Source organism: Eumetopias jubatus, unplaced genomic scaffold (genome assembly GCF_037043125.1).
Source record: "Eumetopias jubatus isolate StellerSeaLion01/CBP00866 unplaced genomic scaffold, mEumJub1_p1.0 scaffold_12, whole genome shotgun sequence".
NCBI classification, from domain to species: Eukaryota; Metazoa; Chordata; class Mammalia; order Carnivora; family Otariidae; genus Eumetopias; species Eumetopias jubatus.
This window is the reverse complement of record NW_028274818.1, coordinates 25,288,996-25,307,109: the sequence shown is the minus strand read 5'-3', so window position 1 is coordinate 25,307,109 and position 18,114 is coordinate 25,288,996. Positions and strand designations below refer to the sequence as shown.

Sequence of the window (18,114 nt, the reverse complement as noted above, 5' to 3'; positions counted from 1 at the left end):
ATGAGATGTTCCCCCCTATAGGCTCTCAAAGCATCCCCATGACAGAAAGAACCTCATTGCTGCACTTGTTTCCCTGCCTGCTTGACCCAGCATGCCAGAAAGCAAGGAAGAAAGGAAGGAAGGAAGGCTTTGACTCTAAGGAAGGCTGGGTATTGTGTTCACAGTAGAGGGTCTCACTTTGTTTTTGTTTACTTATTTTTACTTTCCACTCATTTATCAAACCATAACTTGCTTACGTTATAAGACACAAATCCTAAGCGTACATGTTTGTATGTAAATGAATTTTTACATATGTTTATAGCTGTGTTACCACCACCCAGATCAAGCTATAGAATGCTTCTAGCACCCCAGACACTGTGGGATGCCTCACTGTACCAGGGTCACTGCCAGTGTGGCTGGAGGAGCTGAACCAGTAGGGTGATGTATCTAGGGAGTACCATCTAAGGAAATCATGAAAGAATTTCAGGCGTTTGGGCTGAAGAAGCCAAGTGCTGGGCAAGGTCATGTGCGTGAAGGACTAACATGCCCAGAGCAATCAGCCTTGTCCTGTGGGTGGCTGTAGGGAGCCACAGGGAGGGGCATTCCAGTTGAGCTCGAAACCCTTCCTTACAACTGGAGCTGACTCACATGGGAATCAAACCCACAGGAAATGATAGGTAAGGTCCCCAACAGTAAGAGGTGTCAGTCAAGAACAGGACTGACAGGGGCGCCTGGGTGGCTCGGTCGTTAAGCGTCTGCCTTCGGCTCAGGTCATGATCCCAGGGTCCTGGGATCGAGCCCCGTATCGGGCTCCCTGCTCTGTGGGAAGCCTGCTTCTCCCTCTCCCACTCCCTCTGCTTGTGTTCCCTCTCTCCCTGTGTCTCTGTCAAATAAATAAATAAAATCTTAAAAAAAAAAAAGAACAGGACTGACAAGCATTTATCAGCAATGATGGGACAGGAATAGGGGACTCGAGTTGGAGATTGTTCCTTCCAACTTTGAGCTTCTATGGTTGTAAAAGTCTGTAAGATTGGCAGAGAGGATCCAATCAAACGCTTGTCGTTACGAATTATTTTTGTTTTTGTTTTCCAGAAGATAACTTGTTACTGAATCACAAGTACCCTGTAGACTCACCATTACCACCATTGAATAAGTAATTGTTATTACCTCCCAACCCACTAAGCCAGAGAGACCTTGCGGCTCTGCTCCCAGGTGCCCAGAATCTAGAGGGGATGGAGCAGATGCATCCAGTACCTGCAAGAGAAGTTGGTTACCTGTCCTCTGCCGAGTTGTCATGAGAGCACCCACCCTCCTACCTCCTCAGCCCCTTCAGCTCTGGTCCCCCTAGAGGGCCACTGGCCATGATGTATGGCTCCTGCCACTGCTAGAACACCTGAGCAGAGGTGACCCTCTGGAACTTACTGTTCAGCCTCCAGGGACCAATGCAGGAGCCCTGGCTCCCTCCGAAGCTGGGCCACACAGGACTCACCAGGTCCACAGTCACCCGGGCGGAGGGACAGGCTGTGCGAGCCGCAGGCTCCTCCAAGAACTACCAGTCTGGAGACTGAACCTCTCACCCCGCAACCCCACCCGGTTTTTTCCAGGAAAAAAAAAAAAAGGAATTTTCCTCAGAACTCTTTTTTACCCCCTTAGAGAACTGTTTCGGGGAATTCCTTCTGGGATTCCTCCAGATCGCTGCCCTTTCCTTCCCGCCGCCTCCTCCCTCCTCCCCACCAGGAAGGAGGAGAGAGATGGAGTCTACATCTTCCTCCTTCCTACACCTGTCCAGCGCTCAGATGAGACGCGGCAGGTGAAGACCAGCTCTCAGGCGGAGCTTAGCGTAAAGATGGGATGTTTCTAAGGTTTTCTGTCTGAAGTGCTTACCCTCTTGAGGTTCTAACGAAAGCCATGAATACTCTCCCAAGGAAAAAAAAAAAACGTATGTAGGTGATTTTGTCTTCTGTTCCGAGGGAAGAAGGGGGCGCTGTCAGACCCTCGAAGTCCATCTGTGAAGCCCCTAAGTGCAGGGGGCTGTTCTCTGGGATTCCTCCACCTAAAGCCCAGGCCAGGTTGGATCTGGGGGGAAACCGGAGCTCCCCGAGCCTACGCGAAGCGCTGGAAGATCCCGCCCTCCAGCCTGTGTGAGCATCCAGGGCGTCTCGGGCTCAGTTCGCCCAGCTCTGCAATGGGGGCTCAGGCCCCGCCGCCCCCGGGGGGCCGTGCTAGGACGCCGGTGGGACGGGCAGCTGGAGAGGGGGTGGGAGCCGAGAGCGGCAGGCGGTCGGTCTCCCGCAGCCGGGGAGGGTGAGCGTGGGTTCGGGAAGCAGGGGGAGGCCGGCGCCCTGCCCGCACCAGGAGGGCGCGGGCCCCGACGCGGTGCCCGCGGGCCGCCGACGCGCCACAGCCGCTCCCCGGGCCCGAGGGCGGGGCCCCTCGCCGGGCCGCCCCTCCCCGCCCCTCCCTCCCGGCCGCCGGCCTCCCCGGGCCCGGTTGGCCCTCCCGCGGGCGGCGCGGCACTCGGGCACCGGCGCGCGGAGCCAGCCGCCGCCAGCCCGCCAGCCGGGGCCATGGGCTGCGACGGCCGCGTGTCCGGGCTGCTCCGCCGCAACCTGCAGCCCACGCTCACCTACTGGAGCGTCTTCTTCAGCTTCGGCCTGTGCATCGCCTTCCTGGGGCCCACGCTGCTGGACCTGCGCTGCCAGACGCACAGCTCGCTGCCCCAGATCTCCTGGGTCTTCTTCTCGCAGCAGCTCTGCCTCCTGCTGGGCAGCGCCCTCGGGGGCGTCTTCAAGAGGACGTGAGTGCCCGGCCCGCCCGGAGCCCCGCAGCCCCCCAGCCCCCACCCCCGCCGCTCCTCGGCACGGCCGCGCCGACCCTTCCCTTCCCTTCCGTTCCTTTCCCTTCTTTTCCCTTCCTTCCCTTCCCTCCCCTTCCCGCCGCCGCGTCCCTGCCCCGGCGGGGCTGAGGCTGCCCGGCGCCCCAGCCTCCGGGCAGGCGGCGACCACCCCTCCCTGCGCCGCCAGCCGCGCCCCGCCTTGTCTGAAGGGCTGCCTCCCTCCCCCACCCCAGCTCTCCCCGGAAAAGTCTCTCCAGAGACTGAAGGTGACTTCGGGATTATTTATTTGTCTTCGCTCACCCGGGTGAGGGGCTAAACCCGGCTCTCACCCGCTGCCCCGCCCACGCGCCCCGGGGCCAGGGGTGATGGAGTTGGCGGCGGGGGGAGAGTCTCCCTCCTGCTCCGCGGCCCCAGGTCGGTCAGTAGCCCCAGCTGCCGGGGACGGAATTGGAAGTGAGGTAGAAGGAGAGTGGGAGTGTCACCTCAGGGGCCGTGCTAGGTGCCAGAGCTGGCTGCGGCTTGACAGGGCGCCCTGGGGCGGGCTCCACTCAGACCCTCAGCTCCAGTTCAGCTGACACACGCTATTCCTTCCCCCGCCCCCTCCCCGGGTGGCCACGGGGCTGCTGGGTCCTGTGCGGTCCTGCTTCAGAGAGAGTCAGGGTTCCTGCATTGGCTCCTGGAGGCCAAGCCCTTCTGCCTCTGAGACACTCAGGACCTGACCATTAGGCCGTGTGGGGGAGGCGTGGGGTGTCTCATGCACACCTTGGTAAGGTGACCCTCCATCTCTGGTGCCAGGGGCCCTCTCCACTTCTCCCACTCCTGGCCTCTGCCTGCCATGGCCCCAGAGATGCCCCTTTGTATACCATTGCAGAGCCTCAATCTCTGGGCTTAAATTGGACAGGGCCGCCCCCGCAGAGCCCTCTGGAAAGGCAGCAGGATTCGCTGTCCTAGTGCAGCTGGGAAAACAGACCCAAAGCAGGGGAGAGATGACTTGCAAGCTGGAGGCTGCTGGAGATTTCCCTAGCTCCAGCTCCTGGCTGGGTGGTTTTCTGGACAGCATGGACTCAAGCAAGCAGACAGCTGGGGAACAAAACCATAGTTAGGCTATCCCAGAGAAACATCTGGGTGTGTGTGTGGGGGGGGGGTGCATTCTGGGCCAATTGCTCTCCCCCTTTGGCTCACTCCTCCACGTATCCATGAGGGTGGGTTTTCCTATCCACCTTGCTTCTGGAGCTGATGGAGAGAACACAGGTGTCATATAGATAGACCCCACTTTAAGCCAACCGGCTGACAAAACATTACCAATTAGGGAGTGATTAGCCCCATTATCATATTCTCTTGTAAATGGAAGAATCTTCCTCTTAAGAAGCAAGTCTTGTGTACACTGGTTTTTCTGTGGGTTTTATATAGGATGGATGCATGGGGGTTTCAGAAAATCTTCAGAAAAAGCTCAAGATCCTTCCTGATTCTGCCTCGAGGTTTAATTAGAAATCTAGCAGGGTGTTTTTCTGTTTTCTTTCTTTCTTTTTAAAAAGCATTTTGACTTACAAAAGCTCCCTTACCTGGAATTTTTTAGGAACGTGTGTAGTGCAAAGAACAGGAAGGGGGCTGAGGATAATTCTAAATGGCAGGTTGGCGTGCCAGGTTTTGTGAAAACAACAGAGATCCACACCCAACTGGGCCCTGTCTTCCTCACTTGCTCTGCACCTCCCTCACAGCTCCTTACCTAACCAGGAGCTCTGAGCAGGCAGTGGAAAGGGTCGTGGGGCAGGAAACGGGCTCGCAGGAAAGAAAAATGGTATTGGTAACAGTAATAACTAACTTCACTGAGCTCTTGCTCAATGCCAGGCACTGTTCTTAGTACTTCCCTTGTATTGACTCATTTGTCTTCACCGCAACCCTATGGATTAGTACTATTTTATCTCTATTTTGTGCATAAGGAACCTGAGGCACAGAGAGGTTAAGACACTTGCCCCAGGTCACACCACACAGCTATTAAGTCAGGATTTGAACCCAGGCATTTGTCTCTAGAACCAGATACGTGGGAAATGGCTCTTGCTTTATGAGTAGTCAGCTTGAACTGTGTAGGGTGCAAGTTACACCCTGTCCTTACCAGGCACAGGCATATGGGCTACGGATTCCTGAGCTGACACTCTGGGAAGGAAACCAAGGGCCTCTGGAACTTCCTACTGGGATCTGAGGGTGGGGGTAGGGTGCGATGGAGGGCATAAGCCCTATCAGTTCACGTTCACATTTAAATTCGGATCTTCAGTCCTCCTGCCCTCAAAACAAAATGTCAGAAAGAACCCTTTCCTTTGGCTAAGAGCAAGGTGGACTTCAGGGGGGTTGGAGGATGTGTCAACAGGGGTGGCTTGTGTGTCAACAGGAGTCACAACCCAGCTAGGACCGGACAGCTCCATTTCTCAAAACAAACAGAACCCCCAGTAGCCCCGAAACCAGCCACTAAAGCTTGACTCCTTGGGGCCTCACTACAAGTTCAAATGCTAATACCCCCACCCCACCCCCACCTACTTTTCAGCTTAAGTGATTACCCACTAGTGCTAGTGCACCAGGCTGGTACTTGGGGGCCGGGGGGCGGCATTGCTTTAACAAATGTCAAGAGCCTGCTGCTGTGGACAGACTCGAGGGAGAGGCATGGGCAGCCCAAATCACGTCCTGCCTACTGCTTGGCCCAGGCTGAGGACCAGGGCTGAAGAGGGTTTCTGGACGCCTCCATAGGGACATGCATTGAAGGGTCTGTGTGTGGACAGCCTTGGATGTTAGAGTGGGACAGAACAGGGCAGGAGCTCTCTGCTCAGGGTAGGATCAGTCCCCCCTACCACCCCCAGCCCCCACCCCTAGCTTCCAGCACAGACAGAGATCTTGAAGGAAGCCACCATGTGCAGGCCAAGAGGGAGATGAGTGCAGTTAGGGTCAGAAGAATCTGGACCAAGATTCCCTTAGAAATATCTTGCTTGGGGTGCCTGAGTGGCTCAATCAGCTAAACATCTGCCTTCAGCTCAGGTCATGATCCCAGGGTCCTGGGATCAAGCCCCATAGCGGGCTCCTTGCTCAGTGGGGAGTCTGCTTCTCCCTTTCCCTCTCCCTGCCGCTCCCCCTGCTTGTACTCTCTCTCTCTCTCTGTGTGTGTCAAATAAATAAGTAAAAATCTTTAAAAAAAAAAAATCTTGCTTATCAGGAGCAGGGAGCCATTCAGAGAAGGGAAGAACACAAAGTCACCTGGTTGGCAGGGTGTATAGGTATGTGCTTTGCCAGATAGGAAAGAGAAACGGGTATTTAGATAAAAGGTTAGGTGGTTTTTTTCCCCCCAGTTTCTTGGGGACCTGTCTAACCACCTTGGGCAGTTTGGGAGACCCCTTTATCTCAAGGACATCGGGGTAGATAAATGGCTTTCAGACCTTCCTCAGCCTTCTCCCAGCCTCGCCTTGGCCTCTCCCCTGCATGCACCCTCTTAATTGAAGGCTTGAGCTCTTCCCCTCTACCCTACTCACTGTCTTCTTCTCTACCTCTAATTTTCCTCATTCCTGCAAGTCCTGCCCTGCCCAAGACCCGGCTCTGATTCTCTCCTGCCCATTGCATGCAACCCGGTCTTCCTTCCACGTGAGGCTTCCCAGGCTGCTGTCAAACCTGCTTCCCCAAGATGCCGGCCCCCTGAATTACCGGGAACACAATACAAAAGCCAGTTTCGTCCTCTGAGCTGAGCCCTGGTTGGTCTCCCATCTAGAAAGACTCTGCCTCTCCCTGAAGCAGTTTGTCTGTGTTTCTGTGTGCAGCAAACCTGGGCTGAAAGCCTACTGGGGGTCTGGCCCCAGACAGGATTCTTGCTTTAAAAAACTCGCCTCAGCCTGGGAGTTACCATATGACCCAGCAAAGCCACTCCTAGGTATATGCCTCAAAGAACCGAAAACATGTCAACACAAAACCTTGTACAGGAATGTTTATAGCAGCATTATTCATAATAGCCAAAAAGTGGAAGCCGACCAGATGTTCATCAATGGATAGATGGACAAACAAGACGTAGTACATCTATGCCGTGCAATAGTATTCAGCCAGAAAAGGCGGTGAGGTTCTTATGTACACTACAGCATGGGGGGCCTTGAAAACATTATGCAAAGGGGAAGGAGCCAGCCGCAGAAGACCTCATGCTATATGGCTCCATTTCTATGGAAGTCCAGAAGGGGAAAATCACAGAGTAGAGTAGTGGGCTCCCAGCATATGGAGAAGGGATGGCGAGTGACCACCGGTGGGTACGGGGTTTCTCTCTGGGTGAGGGCAGTGCCCTAGACTCAGATTGTAGTGATGGGTTCATAGCTCTAAACATTCGAAAACCATTGACTCACACACTTTGAAGAGATGTCAGTGAAATGAAGGACATAAAGCAGGGTGGGGATGGAGAGTAACAGAGTTGAGAGGTTACTTTCACCAGGTGGGTCAGGGAAGGCTGCTCTGAGGAGGGGACATTTGAGCTGCCACCTGAATGACAGGAGGGAACCATGCGTGCGAGTAACTGGAGGAGAGGGGTTCTAGGCAGATGGAGCTGCAAACACCCAGCAAGGGGGCGGGGGAAGTGCTCCCTGCAAGGCTAGCACCCCAGCGGGCCAGGAGTGTGGTCACACGCAGGGTGCAGCCCCAATCTGAGTCTAACAGGGCCTGAGTCCTGCCTTAGGTTGGGATCTCCCCAAAGACAGGCTTTCTTGCTGCTCCCTCTGAGTCTCCCCAACCTTAACACAGGGCCCTGAGCAAGCTGGGGTGTCACTGTGGGAGTGACCAGTTAGAGGGGGGCCTTCTGCTGGCTCCCTCAGTCTGAGGCATCCCATCCCTGTTGGGCAGCGTGAGCTGTAGTCTGCAGCCTGCCCAAGCTCCCAGGGGTGCCCTGACTCCTTTTGGGGCGGGGAGGGGCTAGGGGTACCTCTGACTCTTCCTGGGTTGTGGGCACTTCTCTTCCCTGGCCCCTCCCGGAAGAAAATTCTCAGAGTGGGGATGTCCTGAGGCAAGACTGTGAGCATGTCAGTGCCCACCCTGGGGTCCCTCACATCGAGGTGGCAAGGGGCTGGTCGTCAGCGGCATTTTTCCCCACCCCAGGGAGTGGAGGGCAGGATGGACTGGCTGACATCTTACTGCTTCAGCCCTTCCCCTGGTTTGGAGCCAAGCAGCCCCTCCTCTTATCACGGAACCAGGAGGGCTAGAGCCAACACCAGCAAGGCAAAGTCAAGGTGATCACGTGTACCCTCTGGGTAGAGCAGAGCACATGGGCCGACAGGGTCAGCAGCACGCTCAAGGTCACACAGCAGACTCGTGGGACAGGCACCACGAGGCTCTCCCTCCCCCATTTCACCTTCCACATGGGGCCATCAATGAGTAACTTGGACATTTCTCAGGCTTCCCCCAGGAGGGGTTCCTTAAACTGTCTGAGCTGTTCCTGCACCTCCCCAGACCTTCAGGCTAGTGGGGCCTCCCTCTCTCACTGGCTTGAATTAACCTCTGAGCCCAGGACCAGGGGAGGGAAGATCAATGACACAATGCTGGCCTTCGCCTGGACTGGGAGTCAAAAACTGGATCCTGACTCTTCCCCTGTCTGGGCTCAGCTCCTGATCTATGAAATGATGGGTGGGTCCTTGCTGCCACTGTAGCAGTTCCTGGACCAACCTCCCATGGTCACCCCAGACCAGCAGGCTCTGTACTAGGAACAGAGTCAGGGCCTGGCTGGGGAATTGGGGGGCTGTGGAGCATACTTCCTGAGGCCTGGTGGCTGGCAGGGAGGAGGTAAGCATCGGGGAGGGGGGCTGCCAGTGGCCAGGGGAAGATCCCAGGGAGTGAGCAGAAGACTGTAACAACACACTGACTGCACTTGGCAGCCTCAGGAGGTAGAGCTTACTATCCCCATTTCATAAAGGAGCTAGGTATTCACCCCTAAAGGCTCAGAGGGGCTGTGTGTAAATGCCTTGCCCCAAGCTGCCCGCTGGGAAGTGGCAGAATTAGGTCTAGGACCAGTCTTTTTTTTAATTTTTAATTTTCGGTTGAAGTATAGTTGACATACGTATTATATCAGTTTCAAGTGTACAACATAGTGATTTGACACTTTTATACTCTAGGACCAGTCCAATTATACATCCTACTGCATTTGTGCTGCCAACGCTGTTTTGACATGATTATTCCCTAATTCTCAATTACCCACGTTCCTGGAAGGGGCCGTTGACCAAACCATTAAGTGACCAAACCAATTAGTATATTTCAGTCTGGCTCTGGGATGTATCTGGGACTTCTTTTCTCTTGGCAGCAGTATGCCTTTCTAAAGAAATGTGTTCAAGCTGAGTTTTGGAATGCCCAGCGCAGCCCTGCTGAAGCAACTGGGGAGGGCAGGCAGTTGCTGGGATGGAAACACAACACGTCTCCATCCCCCCGTGCCCAGGAGCCGCAGGCCCAAGTTGGGCTTTGCCCTCCCCAGCCCCAGTTGGTAGGCGGCAGGTCCAAATCATGCCCCAGGGGTTTGCAGGAGGTGCAGGACGGGGCCTTCCTGGGCCAGTTTCCTTCCAGCCTCCGCTTTCTGTTTTCTCATCCTTTCCTGCCTGTCCCTGAGCCTGGGAACAAAAATCTTCCCTGTGGGCATTGAGTGTCCTTCTCCAGAATGATAAGGTGAGAAGGTGCAAATGGGGGGAGAGAAGAGGCCCAGACGGGGCAGCCCACCGCGACCATGCCCCTTCTCCATCCCTTCCCCAGCCTCCTGCTTCTCTACTGGCATCCTGGCCAGACCTAAGGCTTTATCTTGGGCCTCTGTCTCTGCCTCTGACTCTCTCTGTGTCACCCCCCACGACTCCCGCGTCAGCCCCCTAAGTCTCCTGGCCGTCCCGTGTGGGGTGACGAGGCAAGCCTTCCTCAAGCACTTTTCTCATTTGAGCGGCAATGGGCAGCATCCCCGGAGGGAACAGCAGCTCTGGGCTGAGCATGGGGACAGGCAAGCGCCCGCAGTGAACAGGCTGCCGCAGACGCCTTGGGAAGCTGGTCTCGGAGCCAGCAGTTAGCAGAGGAAGGGTTTGCAGCTGCCGGAACACCCGCAGAGGGACCCTTGGGGGCTCATGTTCCAGCCACCGCAGCTGTTCACCGCTGCTTCCCAAGCCTGCCGTTCCAGGCTCTGCAGACTCTGGTCTCCTGCTCCCTCCTGGCCGCCCCCCTCCCCAGCCTGGCGGGGGTCTGTGGCGCAGCACCACATGACCCTTTCACACACACACACACACACACACACGCACGCACGCACGCACGCACACACACACACACACACACACACTCCCTCCCTCCCCGCCCCCCCCATCTCTCTTTCCTCCATGGAAAAGCAGCATGGCCTAGGGATTATCAAGACGAAGACCTGGGTTTGTTTGAGTCCAGAATGTCAGCTACTTTCTTAGTCTTTCTCAGCCTTAGTTTACTTGTGGGTCCAACAGGCACAGTCGCAAAGCCTACCACCTTGGGCCTGTAAACAAATGTTAGTATGCATTTTCCTTTCTCACAGCTCTCCTTCCCGTTCTTACTTGCTGATCCAGGTCCCTTTCCCTCAGGACTTTGCTAAGGGCTGGTTTTTTGTTTTTGTTTTTGTTTTTGAGAGCAAGAGCATGGTGGGGGGGGGGGCAGAGGGAGCCGGGGGAACAACAGACTCTTCACTGAGCCTGAAGAGGGCTCTCGATCCCAGGACTCTGAGATCAGGGCCTGAGCTGAAGGCAGACACTTAACCAACTGAGCTACCCAGATGGCCCTGCAGGTTTTTCAGGGCAACAATGATAATGTGTTAACTCTTCAAGAGAGTCTGAGCACTTGACTTGGGGCATCCACGGTTTACCGCAGAGTGGTGAGCCAGGTGGTGGAAAGGTCACCCCATCCCATGCGCCAGCTCAATGGGGAGAACAGTTGAGGGGGTGAGAGAGGACCCTCTTGCTATCCCTGAAGTCAGGCCTGCCAGGAGACTGCCTAGTCCATCTTGTGCAGGCAAAGGAAAGGGGAAGAGAGAGCAAGCAGTCGTGAGAAGCCTGCCATTTTCATCACCCGTGGAGATGTGGGCATCCCCTCTGTGCCAGATGCCAGGGAGCAACAGGAGACTCGAAGCCAGGTTGCAGGAGGCAGAAATGCATGAAGCTCAGTGGGCCGCCCAGGCTGTCAGTTCTGGGGTCCCACAGAGCAAGGGTGCCAGGGGGAACGGGGGCTGGGAGAGACCTGAACAGGTCTCCCTGTGACACCGCCCTCCCTGTCCTCCTCCTAGTGGCCAGGGTGAAGGGTGGAGGGAGTCCCCACTCCCTGCTCACACAGAGTTGGGAACAGGCAGGGGTCGTGATCAGTGATCTCCCCAGCAGATCAGCCTGGAAGCAAGAAAAGAGAAAATAACGAACTATTGCTATCAGCAGAGGCCTTCTGATAAAGGATTTAATCAAAGATGGGCCAAAAGGAGAAGCAGAGAGCCACGGGGGTCAGAAGCAAGACCTTCTGGGGAAAGACGTAGCTGAGAGCTCTCCTGGGGGTCTCCCTCTTTTCCTTAATGTGCCGGAAACTCAGGTCTTCTTGCCACACACCCTTGCCACCTCACCAGGTCTAGCTGCCAGAACAACTTTTCATAATCTGATAAATTTCCTTTATAAACTCTCTCTTCCAGAACCTTTTTTTTAAGTAAGCTTCATGCCCAATGTGGTGCTTGAACTCACAACTCTGAGATCAAAAGTAGTATGTTCTGCCAACTGAGCCAGCCAGGCATCCCCAGAACCTTCTTGCTACCCAGTGCCCTTCACCCACATTAGCCGTTCAGAGTGGTTCCAGAAAACACAAGGCATCCTTTCTCAGAGTCTGTTTATTAGGTAGGGTGTCCCAACAAGACCTTGACAGAGCCCTAGATGTTCCATTCACTCACTCACTCACTCACTCACTCACAGCGAACAGGCCCTCAGCCTGCCTGTTTTGAACTCCTCTGCAGGAAGGTCACCTCCCAGACACCCCTCACTGGGGACAACCACAGGGCCTCCCTTCCAGAAACTTGCAGAGCCAAGATCTCTGCCCAAGGGCTGGGGGCGGGGGGGGGGGCGGGCAGGGTTGGGGAGGGTGCTAAATTACCCAAATACCTTGGCTGTGGGCTTTGGTTCAGGTGGCTTAGTTGGCACCTGCGAAGGGTCTGGCCGTTTTGCCATTCCTGTGTGGGGAGAGCACATTGCAGCCCAGTTGGTGAGGGGAGGGGTTCGGGTTCCACCCCGGGTCCCATCTCCACAGTTGCACGCAGATGACACAGTACCCTGGAGATGCTCAAAGCAGATGACCCTCACACATCCATGAGACGGACAGAAATATCTTTGTATACAATAGTTTATAGGTGAACAATTTATTTATTATTTTCAAGATTTTATTTTTAAGTCACCTTTCCGCCCAGCGTGGGGCTCGAACTCACAACCCCAAGATCAAGAGTCACATGACTCTACCGACTGAGCCAGCCAGGCGCCCCTCTAAGTAAACAATTTAAAATTGCTTGTAGGTTAAACAGTAGCAGTTACCCTCTGTTTAGTGCATATTGTGTGCCACCTCACACAGTCTCCTGAGTTCTTACAGCCGCGCCGTGACGTGGGGATTGCTACCTGAGAAGACCGGGGGCACAAGAAACATCTCGCTGGCAAGCCCCTAGCTAATGACAGGGCTCCTTCCGCAGCCCCCTCCCCGCTTCTACCAGAGGCTTCCCCGAGGCTGCCCAGCAAGGGGAGAACAGGGAGGGCTCTGTATTTGAAGGCCACAGGCCCCTCCGCTGACCTCAGCCCTCTGCTGTTGCAGCCTGGCCCAGTCACTATGGGCCCTCTTCACGTCCTCCCTGGCCATCTCCCTGGTGTTTGCTGTCATCCCCTTATGTCGAGACGTGAAGGTGCTGGCCTCTGTCATGGCGCTGGCGGGCCTAGCCATGGGCTGCATCGACACCGTGGCCAACATGCAGCTGGTGAGGATCTACCAGAAGGACTCGGCCATCTTCCTCCAGGTGAGCCCACACGCAGGCATGGGGCTGGGTGGTGGGAGGCCACGGGGAGCTCCCTGGGTCCTGGCCTCCTCTCCTGGTCCCCTCCCCGGGGCTAGGTGTCTTTGTAAACTGAGAGTGCCCGTGATGGCATGATGGGAGGGCTTGCTGTTTTCTGGCCTCCTTCCCCCTCTCTGTATTTCTCTTCTTGTCTAGCCCTTCCCTTTATCAAGCCCCAAGTTATCTCAGGCCAAGAAGGTAGTTGAGAGGAACTTCTCTCCTCACCTCTCCTGCTTCCCTATTGCTCCCCACTCTAGGGCCAGGCAGGGGCTCCCCAGATGGGACACAAAGTGGGGGACGGAGTAGGAAGCCCGAGCCATCCCCTCCCCCCCACACACACACCCATACCGCTTCTCTTCGCTCCCCAGGTTCTCCATTTCTTTGTGGGCTTCGGTGCCCTGCTGAGCCCCCTGATTGCCGACCCCTTCCTGTCTGAGGCCAACTGCTTGCCTGCCAATGGCACGGCCAACAGCACCGCCGGCAGTCACCTCTTCCATGCGTCCCGGGTCCTGGGCCAGCACCATGCTGAGGCATGGCGGTGGTCCAACCAGTCGCTCTCCAGGTTGCCTCCACAGGATGGAACAGGGACCCGTGTGTCGTATGCCTTCTGGATCATGGCCCTGATCAATGTGAGTGTGACGAGGGCAGGGCTGGGTGGGGACAAGTGGGCAGCCACACCTGCCAGCCCATACCAGCTCCCAGGGTGGAGTCTTCTGATTCGGAGCAATGTGCTGGCCTGAAGTGCGCCCTCGGGAAGGCAAGGGAGTGGGAACACTGAATGCGAAGGGGGGGGTCACAGGAGATCGACTCGAAGGTCCTCGGTTGTGACAATCCATGATGGTGATCTCAAGGGAGATAAAGCCGCGAGCAGGTTTAGCACAATGGAATCAGCGTCCACTTTCAAGCCATCTGAGGCTCCATGGGAAACCAGCTCTTTTCCTCCAAAGCCAGATGAAGTAGATCCTGGGACAGAGCCCTGCAGGACTTGTCAGGCTCTTCCCTGGGGCCCTTAATCGCCGGTGGGATTCCCCTGTGCCCTGCTGTGAGGTGGGCTCCTGTGGAGGCCAGGGCACGGGCAAGACAACCTCTGAGGGACCCTGCCCCCACCGAGGCTGCCACGGAGCAGAGTGGAGAGACCACTCACTGCGACTGTGAGGCTGCTCGGCACTCCAGCCGCCATCCTCCCCTGTCAGCCTGACTCTGTCTCTGGCTGAAAACCTCTGGTGCTCTGCAACCCAAGACAGGTGCCCCTTCCTCCCCCCAGGAGGCCAGGCTGGGGCCCGAGGCACAGGTGGGGAGACATCCCTGCCCCTTCTCCAGCTTGGGAAGCACTGTCAGGAACACCAGCACAGCCTGGGCTGGGGACGTGGACCCGGTGTTCCCCGGGACCATTTGCCTGGCGGTGGGGTGGAGACATCAGATGGTGTGTCACGACTTAGGGCCTCTGTCGGCTCCTGGCAGACTTGTCACCCCTCCAGAGGCAGGCAGGCTGGGTTCAGGCACCCAGCTGCTGTTGGGCCTCAAAGCGATGCGGTGCATATCACACTGAGCGGGGTCCCACGGAGCAGCAGAGCGGGGGTGGGGGGTGGCATACCGTCCCTGGCTCAAGGGCCTGAGAAGTGTCTAGGAAGACACTGGCCAGGCTGGAACCCTGACTCCCCGCACAGACCCCCTTCCTGCTGCCCCAGAGTCAGTGCTCATTTTTCCTTTCTTCTCTAACTTTCCGTGTACCGGAGTCTTCCCTCGGGGCTCTCAAAACCCCACGCCCCTCTCTTGCTCTTTCCATTTGCTGCCCCTGCCGATCATTGCTTTGGAAACAACACAGCTTTGGGCCTGTGGCTGCCAAGGGGGGACCTGTGAGGGGCAGGAGCACCGTCCATACAATGTCGAAGCTGAGACGCTGGGACCGGGAAGCCGGAAGGTCCAGTTTAAGCGGAGGTCTGTTTTCTCTTGCCCCACGAGGTGCAGACTGGAGGCACTTTGTTTGCTGCAGGATGTCCGGACTTTTTATACTGGTTTGTTTCTGAAGATAAACAGTCCACCACAGAAGAGAATGGGGCTGTGCATGCTTGTGGGTACGCGTGTACACACACCCACACGCAAGCAACCACACACACGCACAGCCCACCCAGCACTCTCTGACTTTGAAGGTGGAGCTTGCCTCCTCTGAATGGGCTTCTTACAAAGGCAGGGTGTGTTCTAACCGGGCCACAGCAGCCAATCCCCCTGGAAGTCCTTGCCACCACCCGCCTCCCTGGAAAGCCCCGCTTGCAGTGACCAGGCTCTTTACAGCTGTTTCCCCTTGGCCTTCACTCAGGCACTCTGCCGAGGCAGGCCTCTGCGTGAGGGTTTCCTGTTTCCCCCATCAGACTGGAGGGAGGGCTGGTCTCCCCCGTCAGACCCGGACTCCTGAGGGCCGAGGGGGGAGTCGTCTCCTCCCACTCGGGCCTGCTGTGCGGTGCTGCCCAGGCGTGTCTGACCTGGACGCATCTTCGAGTGGGGAGGGAGGCTCCCAAGGTGCCCGCAGGGAGGTGTCAGCACCAGGTCGATGTTTTGGGCTGGGGGACCCCCGGGAAAATGCCCCGCTGCGCCAGCCTGCCCCCAGGGATGGGGAGACTCCCCCCCCTCAGTGCCGCACGGGCCCTGCTGCCTCCCACGTCCACAGCGGCCTCGCCTGTCAGGCCGGAGGGGCCCGGGGGCTTGTGGGGAGCCTCCACAGCTCCCCGGGCTTCCTCTCTTTCCTGAGTGAAAGGAACCGGGATGAAGTTGTGGCAGGAAGGGCAGAGGTCGGGCTTGATGAAGAGCTTCCTGGCAGCGAGGGTGGTTAGATGCAGGCCAGGCACCTGAGGGAGGCAGCAGAGGCTTCTCTAGGCAACCGCAAAGGCAGGAGACATTTCTCATCGCTCTGGGGGCTCATGAAACCCGAGCGGCTTAGTGTAAATAGTAGGGCAGGGCACACTGGCTTGTGTGTGTGTGTTGCTCAGAGCACACATCTTTCAGTCAAAAGCAGCGCATGTCTCAGCTTTCCGGTTTGGACACAAGGCCTGAGGACAGGCTCTGTACCTCCTCGGGTATAACAGCACCCAGACAAGCCCTGAGGGGGCGTTGGCCCCGGACTGAGTCAGGGCGTCCCGACTCCAGTCCAGCTCTGCCGCACGTCAGCCCTGTGACCAGGCACCAACGGTCTCTGGGTCTGTAGCTTACAGACCCATTGTAAGGCTCTCTACCTTACAGTGGGCTCTCCCCGTTGTAACGGGTTATGACTAAGTGGTAACTTTGAGCCTCAGTTGCCCCATCTGGAAAATGGGGATAATCAACAAAAGCAAACTGTTGTAAAGTGTCATGTGATCTAGCAGCATGAAGGAGTGTGGGGGCACCTTCAGGATAAGGATCTTAGAAAGGAGTTTATCTCTGGCACCTCTCCTGTACCAGAGGCCTGGTGTGAGTCCAAGTTTTGCATGTGACAAGGAGCTGTCTTTAGGAAAACGGATGTGGTTAAGGTTGGGCCGCAATTAAACCAGTCAGCCCTGGGTCAATACACCTGGCGGCATTAGCCAGGGACAGCCCTTAGATGGACACCTTTGGAAAAGAGCTGCCTTCCATCAGGACTGGGCGGACACGCCGTTCGACCGTGTGGAGGTGTGTGCAGTGGGCCAGGCACGGGAAGGGGCCAGCCTGATGGCAACAGGGCTCTCCTGACCCTCTGCCCGCCCCGCAGCTCCCGGTGCCCATGGCCGTGCTGTTTCTGCTGTCCAAAGAGCGGCTGCTGGCCTGCTGTCCTCAGAGGAGACCCCTGCTCCTGTCTGCAGATGAGCTCGCCCTGGAGACACAACCTCCTGAGAAGGAAGATGCCTCCTCCCTGCCCCCAAAGTTTCAGCCACACCCAGGTGGGGGCCCTAATGAACTTTCCCGCCCACGGCCCCACACCGAGGCTTCCCTGGTGACCCCTTCCACTGGAGGGTGATCGTAGATCCCAGGCAGTCGTGTCTGGAAAGAAGCCATGGGCACTCATAGTCTCACGGGGCAAGGGCTGGAGCGACCTGGCTGAAAGCATGGGGAAGGCAGGCTTTTGGCTCCAGCCTCCGTTCTGCCTGAGCCAGCCTGTGTGACCTGGGCCAAGTTACTGGATCTCTCAGAGTCTTGCTTCCACCGGGACTGAGATGGACAGGGGCTGTCCCTAACAGGTGGTTGGAAGCTAATAGAAGGTGGGAGGCAGTACGTGGCCCCCATTCTGCCAGGCTCTCTACCTGCCAACCGCTTCCCCTGGGCCTGCAGAGGGGAGGGAGCAGAAGCTGAGACTCACCCCTGCCCTTGTGTCTCATCCAGGCCACGAGGACCTGTTCAGCTGCTGCCAGAGGAGGAACTTCAAAGGGGCCCCTTATTCGTTCTTCGCCATCCACATCACAGCGGCCCTGGTCCTGTTCATGACGGACGGGATGACGGTGAGCCTGCCCTCCTCCCCTGAGACTCCAGCTGGGAGTAACAAGAGAAAGAGTGAGGCATCCAAGTTTCCTAGAGACCTCACCTTAGTACAGTCGATTCAAACATTTACGCTAAATAAAAGTCCTGGGGGAGACTGCAGAGTTGTTCACAGCCCCTTGGAACTAGGGTCTTCTGTCCCAGCCCATTGTCTTTCTTTTCCTTAACTCTGTGGCTAGCGGCTTCTCTGGTTTGTTACCAAGGGCGGGCTACCCACATTTTTTTTTTAAAGGGGCAGAGCCCAGGGGCACCTGGCTGGCTCAGTTGGTGAAGTGTCTGCTTTCGGCTCAGGTCACGATCCTGGGGTCCTGGGTTCGAGCCCTCCGTCGGCCTCCCAGCTCAGTGGGGAACCTGCTTCTCCCTCTCCCTCTGGCCCTCCCCCTTCCCACCGCTTGTGCACACACTCTCTCTCAAATAAATAAATCTTTTTAAAAAATAAATAAGTAAAGGGGCAGGGCCCTATTCCTCAAGGTAGAGGTCCTGCCATGTAAACCCGAGGGCACTCCGCTTCCTGGAACACATTCCAAACCCAGGCTTCTCGAGCCATGTTGTAAATAAACTACAGGCCGGACCTGGGCCCAGCTCTGTATTCTACTAGTGAGCTCTGTTACACTAGTTAGTGTCTTTTCCCAGAAGTCTCTTAGGATTACGTCAGGATCCTTTTGAATGGCTAATTGAGTAATTGGTGGCCATATCAGGGACTCTCCAAAGAGAAGGCTCTAAGAAACAGATGACCCAGTGGAAAATACTCGTGCTAGCCCTGGCTGACTTCCAACTC

At 56.5% G+C, this 18,114-nt stretch overlaps 1 protein-coding gene across 3 annotated transcripts in view; it reads left to right on the top strand.

Moving 5' to 3' along the window:
* The first annotated feature begins 2,501 nt into the window (after positions 1-2,501).
* The window catches only part of SLC60A1 (solute carrier family 60 member 1), a 30,747-nt gene continuing 15,134 nt past the window's right edge, over positions 2,502-18,114 (top strand). For all 3 annotated transcript variants that reach the window (XM_028120260.2, XM_028120261.2, XM_028120262.2), the window contains exons 1-5: positions 2,502-2,776; positions 12,623-12,821; positions 13,226-13,486; positions 16,576-16,744; positions 17,184-17,299. In XM_028120260.2, coding sequence (XP_027976061.1) covers positions 2,547-2,776; positions 12,623-12,821; positions 13,226-13,486; positions 16,576-16,744; positions 17,184-17,299 — 975 coding nt within the window. In that variant the 5' untranslated portion in view covers positions 2,502-2,546. The remainder of the gene's footprint in view (positions 2,777-12,622; positions 12,822-13,225; positions 13,487-16,575; positions 16,745-17,183; positions 17,300-18,114) is intronic.